General features: G+C 46.2%; 1 protein-coding gene across 1 annotated transcript in view; it reads left to right on the top strand.

Annotated features, from left to right (window-relative positions):
- The first annotated feature begins 3,316 nt into the window (after positions 1 to 3,316).
- ENTREP2 (endosomal transmembrane epsin interactor 2) overlaps positions 3,317 to 15,391 on the top strand; it is a 247,543-nt gene continuing 235,468 nt past the window's right edge. The window contains exon 1 of the mRNA XM_068990964.1: positions 3,317 to 3,535. Within this exon, the coding sequence (XP_068847065.1) occupies positions 3,317 to 3,535 (219 nt within the window). The remainder of the gene's footprint in view (positions 3,536 to 15,391) is intronic.

The following is a 15,391-nucleotide window of genomic DNA, read 5'->3' as shown; positions in this document are numbered from 1 at the left end:
CTGATTTAGGGAAAAGAAAAAGTTGCTATATGGTTGTTCCAGGGGTCTCCAGGAATCTCCCACAATACAAGGACATGTATTATTACAGCCTTTCATAAAAGAAAAACAGTGATGAGCAAAGAGGGTCAATGAGCTGCCAGTCTTACCCTCCCTACCTCCCTCCCCCTCCTATCTTTATGATTCACTTCTAGGAAATCGACTCCTTTTAATTATTTATTGGGTTTAATACAATAAAATTTTAAGATTTTCTAAAACACAGATTTTTTTTTTATTTTTTTTATTTTTTGGCTGCACCTCACGGCATGTGGGATCATAGCTGCCCAACAAGAGGTGGAACTCACACACCCTGCATTGGCAGCATGGAGTCTTAACCACTGGTCATTCAGGGATATCCTAGAATTAATTTTTAGAAGAACAAAAAGTAATTTTAATTTCCTGACAGTCTCTCCCTCTGATCAAATTTTACTAAGGAGGTAGATCTCTCTCCTGACCCACCTACAGCAAAATTCCCTGCTGAGCTGCCTGGAGCTTTCCCTATGTCATTTATAAACAGAAGGATTTATATACATTCTGGAAGCACATCTAATATGTAGATGGGAGTTCACTGGAGGTTCCAGCATTTGGTGATTCTTCCCACGGTGTGCCAACTGGCAGCCCCTATATTTCTAATCCATGTTTAATTCATCACTGACACCTCCCATACACCTCTGAAATCCATCCAATTCTCAGTATCACCACCATCTCCACCCTAATCCAAAACACTGTCTCCTCTTGCCTAGATGGCAGCAACAGCATCTCACTTCTCCACATTTCCTTGGGCATCTCACAGTCAATTTTCCATACTGTGGTCAGAAAGCTCTTTCCAAAGCTACTTATCTGTTTTTTTTTGGCACCATGTAGAATTCTCCGTAACACTGAACATATTTGCAGTTGGCCTTGGAGATGCTGCTGCTGCTGCTAAGTCGCTGCAGTTGTGCCCAACTCTGTGTGACCCCATAGATGGCAGCCCACTAGGCTCCCCTGTTCCTGGGATTCTCAAGGCAAGAACACTGGAGTGGGTTGCCATTTCCTTCTCCAATGCATGAAAGTGAAAAGTGAAAGTGAAGTCACCCAGTCCTGTCCGACTCTTCACAACCCCATGGATTGTAGCCTACCAGGCTCTTCCGTCCATTGGATTTTCCGGGAAGAGTACTGGAGTGGGTTGCCATTTCCTTCTCCATGGCCTTGGAGTAATTACCCACATACTGCTGGTTCCCCCACTAACCTGAAAGTTCCCTGAGTACAGGAAGCTTGTCTGCTCATCCTTATTTCCTCAGTGTGTGGCACACTGTGGGTGTTTAACATATTTTTTGAGTACCACATGTCAATCAACTATGTAACTTATTTGTTATGCTTGTCTGCCTTCCACCTTTCACCAGGAAGACAGGGAGTTGGCTGTTTCATTCATCCATGTTCTCTCTCTTTTTTTAAGTTTATTTATTTTTAATTGGAGGATAATTACTTTACAATATTGTGTTGGTTTCTGCCATACATCAACATGAATCAGCCAGAGAATATCCAACATGAATACCCATTTTCTCTGAGAGCCTAAAGCGGCCAGGTGCTTAGATGGTTCTTTGTGAACTTTTGTTGGAGAAATGAATGAATGAATGAAAGAGTGAGGTGACTACAGTGAGAACCTAACTTCCAAGCAGTCCAGGATCTTGATGGCATAATTCCAAGCCCTTAAAAAGTGCTGCCCTGTGCATTTCTAGGTAGAGAATGTCTCCAAAAAATTTGTATTTGTACTCTAGAGCTCAGAAGGATGCCTGCCAGAAGATCATCCTGTTACAGATAGGGCTGGAGGAGAAGCAGCTCTGGCCAGAGGCCAGCATTCTGAGGTCAGCCACTCCATCTGTGGAATCCCCACCCCTGTGCATCCCTGTGCCGTCTGGTTAAATTAGAAAATAAATCCCATGTCTGCTAAGGTGTTGGCTGATAAAGGTTTGAGCTACTACTGGCCGTTCCAGGGGAATTTGCATTTTAATAGAGGTTCATCAGCCCCAAAGGAATCTATATCTCTAAAGGTGTAATTTTCACCACCAGCAACTGAGATATTTGGGGGCGAGACTGCAGCGTTTCTGATCCAAATCCAACAGGAAACTCCCTCAGTCCCGCCTTGAGGCTGTGTAAACTGACCCACCATATCCCGCTATGATTACTATGAACGCTGCCTTTTTGTGCTTGATATCCTCCGACTGCCTGACACTCCTGGGCCTCTCATATATCAACACAACCCTTTCCAACACTGGCAGTCTTAAAGTGGTCACATCAACGGGGCCGCAAGGTGACTCGTGATAACCTGAACTTCCAAGCTTTCTCGGTACCCTAGGAAGCCAACAGTCAGGTATTTAAAACCTAATCCTGTCAAAAGGGAGAGATGATTTCTCTTTCAATGACACTGTTCATCAAAATTAGTTTTGTGCAATTGATTTTCAGTCCCAATTTTTCACTTATATCAAAAACCCTGCAAACGGAAGGTGGGCAAGAGACATCTGTGAACTGGGGATGTTTTGAATGCCCAGTCCTTCAGGACCGAGTTCTCAGCTTGGCTTGAGAAATTCCTGGAACTGCAGGAGAGCAGCAGAATGCTGGATCCAGGAATTCCGCATTCGAGAGAGGCTCCCGCCCGCCACGCCTGGGATTAGGCGCTGGGAAGTCACCTCCTCCGCGACCCCCGCCGCCGCGGCGCGCGCTCCTCCCGGGCCAGCCCCAGGCTCGGTAGCGGTTCGGCCGGCCCGCACCAGCTCCCAGGCCTTTTCCCCGTCGCCGGCCCGGGGCTCCTGCCGCCCTCGCCCTTGACGCGCCCGCGGTTCTCACTCCCCTCCTCGGTGAGGGGCGCGAGCGCCAAGGCCCGACCACAGGGACCGCACCTGCGCCCGCCCGCTCCCGCGCCGCTCGGTCCCGGCTCGTGCTCTGGCCTCGGCCCCGGCTCTGCGCGCGGCGGCGGCAGGGCTCGCGCCCGGGGACAGCGGCGACGGCGGCGGCTCGAGCCCGCGCCCGGGCCGGGGAGCGCGCGGGGCGGGCGGGAGAGGGCGCAGCGCGGCGCGGCCGGCGGGCGGCCCTGCGGAGCTGCGGCGGCATGGGCGCGGGCACCGGCGGGGGCTGCGGGCGTCCGGTTCCCCGGCCCGCCCGTCCCGCTCCACGCGCGCAGCCGCCGCAGCCCCCGCGACCCGGGGGGAGGCCGACCCCTTAGTCGGTGCAACTTGCCTCGGACCCTTGGTGAGGAGGGGCGGCGCGCGGGGCCGGGCGCGAGCGGGTGAGGCGTGCAGGCGCGATGCCTCCGGCTGGCGGTCCCCGCGCGCCGCGCCCGGCCGCGCTGCCCCGCAGCTTGTCCCGCCTGCGCGAGTGCCCGGGCCGCTCCCGCATCGTGCTGGCGCTCGGGGCCACGCAGATGGCGCTCGGATGCCTCATCGTGGCCGTCAGCTTCGCCGCTCTGGCGCTCACCACGTCGGCCCGCGTCCGCCACTCCTGCCCCTTCTGGGCCGGCTTCTCGGTGAGTGTCGGCGCGGGGCGCGGGGGCTGCGGGCCGGGGACGCGGGCCCACCACCTGCGGGCGCCGAGTTCGGCGCGCGAGCTGCCGGGCGAGCTGCCACAGCCCGGGATGCGGCTTAAAACTCGGGCAGGAGAACTCCGGGGACCCGACTCACCGTGCCGCCCTGGGAGCGTCGCTTTCCCTTTCCCCTTGCGCTGGTCCCGGAGTTACTTTTTTTGCGAAGAGACAGGAGCCCGGGCGCCCTCAAGCACTGGAGGGGCCTTCGGATGAGGGTGGGCGGCGGGGCCGGCGGCTGGGCCCTGAGGCCCCTTGTGCCCAGGGGCCGAGGAACCGCCGAGGGTGGTGGGGCTCTGGGCGACCCCGAGCGGGGCGGGAGCGGCGTGTGAGCCCGGTCCAGAGACGCGGCTCCGCGCGGCTGGCCTCGGCGGCTGGAGTCTTCGGCGCAGGGCGCGTGCCGTCGGGTCGCGGGTCAGTCCTGACGGCGGGAACCGGCCTAACCCGCCTTGGCAGCCCACCCGCTCGGCGTACCGTACGTGGCGCGTCCCCGCGTGTGGTGGGGATTAATCCGCGAGCGCAGTGGACAGTGCCACTGGCCAGGCGGCCCGCGGGTCGCGTTGGGGGGAGGGCGTGTTTAGTGAGCTTCCTCGCCGGGAGGTGACAGATTTTCAGGCTGTTGACCCCAAATTAGAGAGGCCAGTGACTGACAAGAGTGAGTATATGGAAACAGGAAGGATCTATGCTGAGCAAATATTCTTTATAAAGAGAAGCCCTTGTTCTGAAAACTCTTGACATCTGTACCTGCATTTGGTTTGCGGTGCCAGAGTATGTTTTATAGGTTTAAACAGTAAATTCGGTGTGTTTTAACTCCATCTCCAAAAATCCAAACCAGGCCTTTGGAACGAATGTTTGCTATTTGTCCTTGACTTCTGAAATTTAAAAATTCTGTCGATCTCCGCTTTTGTTGTTCTTTTGTAATGGCCTTTGTTCTCCAAGTCTGCTACAGGCCTTGTAAGATAAGATCGAAGCAGAACCGACTCAGTGACAGCCTGATGGATACAAGTGTTATGGTTCATCCTAACGGATGTGTGAATTTCCAGAGCTTATTTCAGACCAGGAGTGAGTCTTGGAGAGCTGATTAGAACAACAGAGTGTGAGTTTCAGGCTCCCAGTGCTCAAAGTAAAGAGAGGGGATTGGAAGCAAGACCCAGGAGTCATGATTCAAAAGGGGGCCCCTAAATACAGCCTTCAAACACATCTGTGGCTCAGTGTTCAGCATGATTTAATGTGCATTTTTTTTCATGTGGTCTGAGTTTGTGTCTGGTGTGGCCCACAGGTGGCAGCTTGGTAAACGAGCTGCTCTTGGCTTCTCCATGGGCCGGGTGTTCCTAGCTTTGTGGCTTTGGTTCTTCCAAAGAGCATAAAGAGCTGCCTCTTAATAATGAACTTGGAAGGGGAAACAGCCATCAGACATGGTAGAAAAGCTGTTTATTTGAAAAATGTACATTCAGTGCATTTTAGTCTAAACCATTAAATAAATATGTAAACCATTAATTCAGCTTGCATTCCCAGGGTTATTCCTTTCCACAACTATAACTTCGTAGTCTAATATCCTGCAGTTCAGAGTAATTCTGCATGTGTCTTGTGTGTGCAGACCTGCCTGTAGGCTCTGGGGAGAAGAGTGGGCAACATCCTCTGCTTTTATTTTAGAGGTGGTAGATTGTGCCCCAGGTCTACCTCCCACTCTTCCCACCTCCTTACACCTCCTGTCTCATGGGCTTTTTTCAAACTGAATCTGCTATAAGCACCTTTAACTTTTTATTGACCTGAAGATTTTTGCAGAAACTAATGCCTTTGGCCAGTGATTTGTTATGTGAGTATTGAAACACTCCAGTCAATAACATTTGAATAACAAAATACATATTAATGTGTCTCTGGTCAATAATGCGTTAAAATTTCTTCCAAACAGTCTATACCCCTTTGCACAGACGGTGAATGGTTCCAGTAATGCTGGGACAGGTCAGCATGTTTTCGCAGCTGTAGGCAGTGACACTGGCCGCTTGCCTGCCCGCCCACTGTGGAAACCACCTTGCAAGGACATTTTTGTCTTAAGATGGTGACCAGGATGACTGACTTTTCACAAAAATCTGCTCTACATGACTTGTGGCTGCCTTTCCTGAAAATGGGCTCTTCAACACTTTCTGGGTCTCTAGGCCTTCTCTGGTGTGTCCCTGGTGAAGAACCAATGTAAAAATAATCCCTCTATTTAAGGAAAAAGAACAACCAAGAAAACAGCTTAGGTTTATTGAGCATGTACGGTGTGCCAGCCTTTACACTAAGTGTTTCCCGTGCTGTGATAGCACATTTCATCCACCACTCTTGTGCAGTTCCCTGCACTGGGACTGGACCTCCAACTGGCCTTAGCTAGCGGGGTGCTACAGAACTGAGGCTGTGTCAGGGCTAGACCTACACCCTGAGACATCTTGGCAGCTTGTGCAGAATGCACCGAGGGGGAGCTGGATTAAGGAACTTGCTGTATCAGTTGGGGCTCTCCAGAGAAACAGCCAATATACACACATATCAGCAAGCTGGAGACCCTGGCATGTTGCTGGTGTCATTCAGTCCCAAGTCCAGAAGCCCAGAAACTGGAGGGCTAGTGATGTGGTCTCCATTCTGGCCCCAAAGGCTGAAGACCAGTGGTGCTGATGTCCAAGGCAGGAGAAGGTGGGTATCCCAGCTCAGAGACCATGAATTTGCCCTAGTTCTGCCTCTCTTGTCTTGTTCAGGCCCTCTCTGGGTTAAATGAGGTCCATCTGCATGGATAAAGGTGACCTTCTTTACTCAGTCTCCTGATGCAATGCTAATCTCTTATAGAGATATCCCCCTTGTTGTGACATACCCCAAAAGAATGTTGTCATGTCTGTCTGGGCATCCCTCAGTCAAGTGGGCACATAAAATGAAATTTCATGTCTACCCAAGGTCGCATGTGGCCAGTGTCAGATTCGCACTTAGTTGCTCTGACTTGAGTCCACAGCTCTAGCCATAAGACTTTAATTGTCCACCCTCAACCCCAAGCTGGGGACGGGGGAGCCTGGTGGGCTGCCGTCTATGGGGTCGCACAAAGTCAGACACGACTGAAGTGACTTAGCAGCAGCAGCAACCCCAAGCAGTGGCTGAAGGGGCTGGACTTGAGTTGGCTGTGAAGGGTCAAAGGTAAAGCCTCTGTAGGGAAGAAACACCTGTTTCTTAGGAAAAGCACAAAATATGTGTGGAAAGGCGATGATGCAAGAGAACTTTGGGGAAGCACGAAATTACAGAGATTGAGAAAGTCTGAGGGTCAGGGAGAGGCCTGGGGGCTCCTTGGCAAGGCTGGAAACAGGGGAGCGGACAGCAGGTCTGGTTGGCGGGGCAGTGCTGTTTCGGAGACGTGCCTTCAAGTGGCTGTCATGTCCCAGGTCCCCTCCATTTGGGTGACTTGGCTTCCCCAGGGATAAATGCTTGGCCCCTTTTGAGAGATGATGATCTACAGGAACAGTTTAGAAGAGTACAAAGGCTGTATGTGTGTGTGTTTAATGATCAACAAATTAATCATTTATTTAAAAATTTTGCAGCATTTGGGATCCTAGTTCCCCAACCAGGGATTGAACCTGTGCCCCTTGCAGTGGAAGCACTGTGTCTCAACCCCTGGACCACCCAGGGAAGTCCACAATGAATTCAGTCTTATTTTAAGTGAACTTTATATCATAGAACAGACTAAACAGTTTTGTGTATGTAATTTAAATATTAAAAAATGGAATTAAAGGGGAGGGGAAGGAAGTCTCCAGCACTTCTGCTGTCTCTCATGGAGTATTAGAGTTAACCTTTGACAGAACAGCCTCATTATTTTTCTATGACATGTTATTTACTCCCAAGACATCAGAGACAACCGAGTACCCTGTGAATTATCCACATGGCCAGTCACATGTGTTGATAAAGACATAACCGTTAGGAGCTGACTGTTGATGCCCAGATAAGTGTGTATTTTCTTTTTCCTTTAAAAGCAACACCATACTCCAAAGCAACAGGTGTTTGTTGCAGTAACTGAAAACAAAGAAGGGTGTAAAGAAAATGACGACAGTGCCTTCTTCTGTCCCAGCTCTGTACCCACAGGTGACCTGCACTAGCAGTGTTGTTTCATGTGACATTTCTACACTTTGCTTTACAGTCACAAGAATATTAGGATTTATATGTAATGTGTGGAACGTTTCTCTTCTTTTAACATTTTTTAATGAAAAGATTATGTCACACACCACTTACTCTGACTATGTTTTATTTTGTGTGTAATAAATATGCCCAGCCATACTGATTATTCTTATTATTTCTGTCATTGTTAACGACTACGTAAGAATCCATAGGGTGCATTTTATAATTTATTCAGTTCTCCTTTGGGGAGTAGCCTGGTTGTGTCAGTTCTGTGTCTCCACAAACCATGCTGCTTATGTAGCCTTAGAGGCCAGTGCTGGTTTTCTGAGCATACATTCTCCAAAGTGGAATGGCTCATTGGAGGGGATTCCAATTTGGTATTTCGCTAGATATTGCCACAGTCATTTTATGAAGGACTGTAGTCATCCCTGCCCACAGAAACATTGCATAACACTACCCCTTTGCCATCATCTTCCCAGCCCAGGCTATTAGCATTCCTTCACATTTTATTCATCTGATGGAAAAGATATTTCATTGTTTTCATTTGATCTGGCTTTCCGTGGTTACTTCTCTGATACCTTTCAAGTATTGGATTGACCAAAAAGTTCATTCAGATTTTTCCGTAAGATCATATGGAAAAACCCAAATGGACTTTTTGGCCAATCCAATATTTTCTTGCAGTTTTTCATTTCTCATGTGGCTTAATTTTTGGTGTCTTTTGCTGTATATAAAATTTTAAAACTTTTCATGTAGTCAAATATGTTAGCTTTCTTTTCCTCAGTGTCTGGGCTCTTTTCTTAGTAAAGAGGGTTGTCATTACAGAGGTCATACAAGCATTCCTTCACATTTCCTTCTTATGTTTTCATCTTATTTTTTACATTTAATTTTTAAATCATCCAGAATTTGTTTTGTGTATAGAGAAGGAAATGGTACCCCATTCCAGTATTCTTGCCTGGAAAATCCCATAGAAAGAGGAGCCTGACATGCTGGAGTCCATGGGGTCGCAAAGAGTTGGACACGACTGAATGGCTAAACAACAACAGTATGAAAGAAAACGCCTAACTTTATTTGCTTGCAGACCAAGTTCCTCGTACCTGTGCTTCTGTTTGGGATTCTCTTCAGTTTTACTCTATTTTTTTTTCATTGAGATATAATTAACATACAATATTATGCTAGTCTCAAGCATACAGCATAATAATCCAATGCTTCTATGTGTTGCAAAATGATCTCCACAATAAGAGTACTTAACATTTGTCACCATATATAGTTAACAAAGGGGCTTCCCAGGTGGCATTAGTGATAAAGAACCTGCCTGCAATGCAGGATACCAGGGTTTCATCCCTGGGTCAGGAAGATCCCCTAGAGAAGGGCATGGTGACCCACTTCAGTATTCTTGCCTGAGAAATCCCATGGACAGAGAAGCCTGGTAGGCTACAGTCCATGAGGTTGCATAGAGTCAGACATGACTCAGCAACTGAGCATGCGCACATGCACACACACCACATTGTTTTGGTTAAGGCAACATACTGGTAAATTTCACTATCTGGTCAGGCATCTCCCTCCATACTGTCCTCTTTCTCTAAAGTGCCTTGGTTCTTCTGTATTAACTTTAAAATGTCTGTGTCTAGTTTCCAGCAATACCTGTTTAAGGTTTGGATTGCAGTTGCATTACATTGATGGAATAATTTTGGCAGTATTGACAGTTTTATCATATGGAAGCTTCCAGTTCAGGAACACGGTTGCATTTTCGTTTCTTTGTCCTTTGTCTTACACCTTTCAGAACATCTCTTATGGGAGCAGATTTTCAGTCTCCCCTAAACTTTTTTTGAAAACTAGTTCATGAGAGTTTCCTGGTGGTCCAGTGGCTAAGACTCCATGCTGCGAATGCTGGGGTCACTGGTTTAATCTCTGGTTGGGGAACTAAGATCCCACATGTGGCACAGTGTGGCCTAAACAAAACAAAACAGAAAACTAAACCAGTTCACATGATCATCCTAGAAAAACCTAAGTGAGGACACATCAGTGAAAGAGATGGGCGATCCCTACAAGTCAGGACATAGATGCGGCCAGTCCACTGGCAGCCAGAGCTGCAGACAGACAGCAGGGGGTGGTGGGGAGTGAATGAAAGCATTGACAGGCCATGGGAACCTGAATTACCGCAAGTTATTCACCCCGAAAACTGGATGAATGCTGGAGAGGTGCTCTGGGTTTTCTGGTTGGGGGTAGGAACAGCCACCTTGCAGGGATGAAGATGCAAACCTGGGAGCATCTAAGAAACACACTGTGAGTTCTTCCTCCTACAAGGTCAGTGCCTCGCCCTGAGCAGAATGACCAGAAACAAAAACCAAAATGAGCAGGACAGGAACACCAGCAGCAAGGAGGCATAGATTAGGATGTTGCAGGTCGGGGGACTCCCAGAAACTGCTCCAGCAGCAGCAGAAGATCCTGGCCAGAGAGAATGGCCTTGGAAACAAGGGCTGCAGGGTCTGGAGCTGGAGCAAAGGGCCAGGATGGGGGTGAGTGTCCTCAGGTTCTGGATTGAATGCTGAGAAGCAAATAAGTGGATACGTAGAGATCTCATTCTTGAGTCTTTAAGATTGGTGGAGCCCAGCTGCTGAAGATGTCCTGTGTGTGTGGGTCTGACTCTTTGTGACCCCACAGATTGTAACCTGCTAAACTCATCTGTTCACTGGATCAGTTCAGTTCAGTTCAGTTCAGTTCAGTTGCTCAGTCGTGTCCGACTCTTTGTGACCCCATGAATTGCAGCATGCCAGGCCTCCCTGTCCATCACCATCTCCCGGAGTTCACTCAAACTCATGTCCATTGTGTCAGTGATGCCATCCAGCCATCTCATCCTCTGTCATCCCCTTTTCCTCCTGCCCCCAATCCCTCCCAGCATCAGAGTCTTTTCCAATGAGTCAGCTCTTTGCATGAGGTGGCCAAAGTACGGGAGTTTCAGCTTTAGCATCATTCCTTCCAAAGAAATCCCAGGGCTGATCTCCTTCAGGATGGATTGGTTGGATCTCCTTGCAGTCCAAGGGACTCTCAAGAGTCTTCTCCAACACCACAGTTCAAAAGCATCAATTCTTCAGCGCTCAGCTTTCTTCTCAGTCAAACTCTCACATCCATACATGACCACAGGAAAAACCATAGCCTTGGCTAGACAGACCTTTGTTGAAAAGTAATGTCTCTGCTTTTGAATATACTATCTAGGTTGGTCATAACTTTTCTTCCAAGGAGTAAGCGTCTTTTAATTTCATGGCTGCAGTCACCATCTGCAGTGATTTTGGAGCCCAGAAAAATAAAGTCTGACACTGTTTCCACTGTTTCCCCATCTATTTCCCATGAAGTGATGGGACCAGATGCCGTGATCTTCGTTTTCTGAATGTTGAGCCTTAAGTCAACTTTTTCACTCTCCTCTTTCACTTTCATCAAGAGGCTTTTTAGTTCCTCTTCACTTTCTGCCATAAGGGTGGTGTCATCTGCATATCTGAGGTTATTGATATTTCTCCCAGCAATCTTGATTCCAGCTTGTGCTTCTTCCAGCCCAGCGTTTCTCATGATGCACTCTGCATAGAAGTTAAATAAGCAGGGTGACAATATACAGCCTTGACGTACTCCTTTTCCTATTTGGAACCAGTCTGTTGTTCCATGTCCAGTTCTAACTGTTGCTTCCTGACCTGCATATAGGTTTCTCAAGAGGCAGGTCAGGCGGTCTGGTATTCCCATCTCTTTCAGAATTTTCCACAATTTTTTGTGATCCACACAGTCAAAGGCTTTGGCATAGTCAATAAAGCAGAACTGGATGTTTTTCTGGAACTCTCTTTCTTTTTCCATGATCCAGCGGATGTTGGCAATTTGATCTCTGGTTCCTCTGCCTTTTCTAAATCCAGCTTGAACATCAGGAAGTTCACGGTTCATGTATTGCTGAAGCCTGGCTTGGAGAATTTTGAGCATTACTTTACTAACGTGTGAGATGATTGCAATTGTGTGGTAGTCTGAGCATTCTTTGGCATTGCCTTTCTTTGGGACTGGAATGAATCCTGACCTTTTCCAGTCCTGTGGCCCCTGCTGAGTTTTCCAAATTTGCTGGCGTATTGAGTGCAGCACTTTCACAGCATCATCTTTCAGGATTTGAAATAGCTCCACTGGAATCCCATCACCTCCACTAGCTTTGTTCGTAGTGATGCTTCCTAAGGCCCACTTGACTTCACATTCCAAGATGTCTGGCTCTAGATGAATGATCACACCATTGTGATTATCTCGTTCATGAAGATCTTTTTTGTACAGTTCTTCTGTGTATTCTTGCCACCTCTTCTTAATATCTTCTGCTTCTGTTAGGTCCCTACCATTTCTGTCCTTTATCAAGCCCATCTTTGCATGAAATGTTCCCTTGGTATCTCTAATTTTCTTGAAGAGATCTCTAGTCTTTCCCATTCTGTTGTTTTCCTCTCTTTCTTTCCACTGATCGCTGAGGAAGGCTTTCTTATCTCTTCTTGCTCTTCTTTAGAATTCTGCATTCAGATGCTTATATCCTTCCTTTTCTCCTTTGCTTTTCGCTTCTCTTCTTTTCACAGCTATTTGTAAGTCGTCCCCAGACAGCCATTTTGCTTGGTTCATGGGATATTCCAGGCAGTCACCCTGGAGTGAATAGCTATTTCCTTCTCCAAAGGATCTTCCCAACTTAGGGATCGAGCCCGAGACTCTTGGATTGCAGTTGGATTCTGTACCACTTTGCCACTGGGGAAGCCCAAAGCTGTCCTAGCTCAACCTTTATTCTTTAGGAGCTTTCTCTTCCCAGATCAGGAAAATCTACCTCATTCATACATGGGGAACAAAAAATGGAATATGATCTAATCTTATGCAAAATTGATTCAGAAAAGAATGATGAAATGAACATAATGGTACTATAGAAAATGAGAACACACCAGAAAAAATCATAAACTGATATTTCAAGATAAACTAAAAGAAAAAAACAATTTGAAAGGGTAGCATCCAGCGTAAATTTAGAAACTACAAAAACATGGCTCGATAACAGAAAATTATGAAATGAAAACAGATTGATATCAGGAAAGAATTAGGAAAAAATGAATTTTAGAATGGCAGACTAAATTATATGCAGAAGGGACCCAAGACCAAGTGGTTACCATAGCCCAAAAATAATAATACAGGATGAGAAGGAGAAAAATGAAAACAATAGCAAATAAATGAAGGAATAGACTGAGTTAGAATGTATAGGAGACAAGGACTTCCCTGGTGGTCCAGTGGCTAAGCCTCCGAGCTCGCAATGCTGGGGGTCAGGGTTCAATCCCTGGTCAGGGAACTAGATCCCAGATGCTGCAACTAAGATCAAAGATCTCCTATGCCACAATGAAGACCCAGCATGACCAAATAAGTAAATAAACAAATGTTTTAAAAAAGAAAGTATAGGAGATAGTCAAAGGAGATCTATGTGTAATTAGAGTGTCCAGGAAAGGAAGAAAGGAAGAACAAAGCAGTGGAATAAAATAAATGTTTTGAACTATTACTGGCAGAAAACTAACCTAAAAATATAAGAAGACTTGAAGGTGTCCACCATGTGATGGGGGAAAAAAATCAATGGAAAATAATCAACAGAGACATATCCCTGTAAAATAATGAATGTTAAAGATAAGGGGGAAAGTCTTAGTCATTTGTGTTGTGTGTTGCAGTTCTCAAAGCCAAACAAATTCTATGCTAGAAAAGGTGAAGCAGTATTTTAAAAAGTCAGTTTGAAGGGGGCAAGTTGAAATTTCCAACCTTTAGAAAAGATTGTAGAACAGAACTAAGAACTCCTGTGCTGTATCCTGTCTACTAGGTTCCCCGATTGTAACTGCTTTCACTATATTTGCTCCATGGCTTGTACATGGAGACTTGTGTACACTGTCTCTCTTCCTGAATGGAAAAAAAAAAAACATCCAGTATCATTAGATTATTTTTCTTGACCTCTTGGGGGCAGGCTGCAGATGTGATGTCCCATCTCCCCTGAACATTTCAGTGTATATCTCCCCTACTCAAAGACACTCTTCTATGTAGCTAGTATAAACTTCTCAAGCCTAGGAACTCAACATTAGAAGAACATTGTTGTCTGAGTCATAGATCCCATTCCAATTCCACCAACTGTCCAAAGAGTCTCCCTTTCCCCTTCCTGGCCCAGGATCCTATCCAGCAATATATGTGTGTCTTGTGTCTCTTCACTCTCTTCAGTTGTCCTTTATGTCTCGTGTTTTCCATGATTTTAAGGAGTACAAGCCTTTTTAAAGAGTAAAAAAAGAGATTTGTTTGGCTGTGCTGTGCAGCATGTGGGATCTTAATTCCCTGACCAGCGATTGAACTGGACCCCCTCCCTGCATTAGAAGCCCTGAGTCTTAACCACTGGACCACCAGGAAAGTCCTGAGAGTACAAGCCTATATGCTATAGGATGACTCTGAACCTGGGTCCATCTGGTTTATCCTCATGGTCAGACTCACGTTATGCATTCTTGGAAATAAACGAAAAGCAGAATGGAGATAGTCTCCTAATTCCTTCTGTGTTCTCTGATGAGAAATCCGTTGTGATTTAAATTGTTGCTCCCATGTCAGTTGACTTTTTCTCCTTTCATTTCCATTCTGCTATTAAATTCATCTGGTGAATTTTTTACTTCAGTGATTCTGTATTTCTGTTTTTTTTTCTTTTGGTTTTTGTAGTTTTTCATTCATTCCCTTGCTTACTGGAGCATTTTTGTTATCACATCTTTAGAGTCTTTGATTGTTCCAAAATCTATCATTGATTGTGTTTTCCTGTGGGAGTTGGCATTGTCCTGATTCTTTATAGGCCTAGTAATTTTGGATTATATCCTGGACATTTTGAATGTTATGTTGTGAGTCAGTCTTTGGAAATTGTGTAAATCCAGTCAAGAATGTTGCTGCTTTTTACAACACAAATGAACTTATCTACGAAACAGACTCACAGACATAGAGAACAGACTTGTGGTTGCCGAGGTTGGGGGGGAGGTTGGGACGGGGAAGAACTGGGAGGTTGGGATAAGCAAATGCAAACTATTATATTTAAGATGGGGGCTTCCCAGGTGGTGCTAGTGGTAAAGAATCCGCCTGCAAATGCAAGAGACTCAGGTTGGATCCCTGGGTTGGCAAAATTCCCTGGAGAAGGCAATGGCTACCCACTCCAGTATTCTTGCCTGGAAAATCTCATGGACAGAGGAACCTGGTGGGCTACAGACCATGGAGGCACAAAGAGTTGGATTGACTGGTTTGATCTTCTACTGTCCAAGGGACTCTCAAGTGTCTTCTCCAGCACCACAATTTGGAGGCATTAATTCTTTGGTGCTCAGCCTTTTTTATGATCCAGCTCTCACATCCATACATGACTACTGGAAAAAAATAGCTTTGACTATATGGACGTTTGTTAGCAAAGTGATGTCTCTGGTTTTTTTTTTTTAATATATTATGTATATTTATTTATTCAAGTGATTGCTTATACTGTATATTTATATACTGTGTAACATATATTCAGAAATATAGACACATTCATGCACATGCACACAATAGCAACTACAAATACTTATTTAGCTTTTTTTTTCCCAAGAGGCCAAGTCTCCAGCCTCCTCATTTTTTTTAATTTTAATTTTAATTTTTACTTTATTTTACTTTACAATACTG

Source organism: Capricornis sumatraensis, chromosome 19 (genome assembly GCF_032405125.1).
Source record: "Capricornis sumatraensis isolate serow.1 chromosome 19, serow.2, whole genome shotgun sequence".
NCBI classification, from domain to species: Eukaryota; Metazoa; Chordata; class Mammalia; order Artiodactyla; family Bovidae; genus Capricornis; species Capricornis sumatraensis.
The sequence above is the reverse complement of the archived record's forward strand: the minus strand, read 5'-3'. Positions and strand labels throughout refer to the sequence as shown.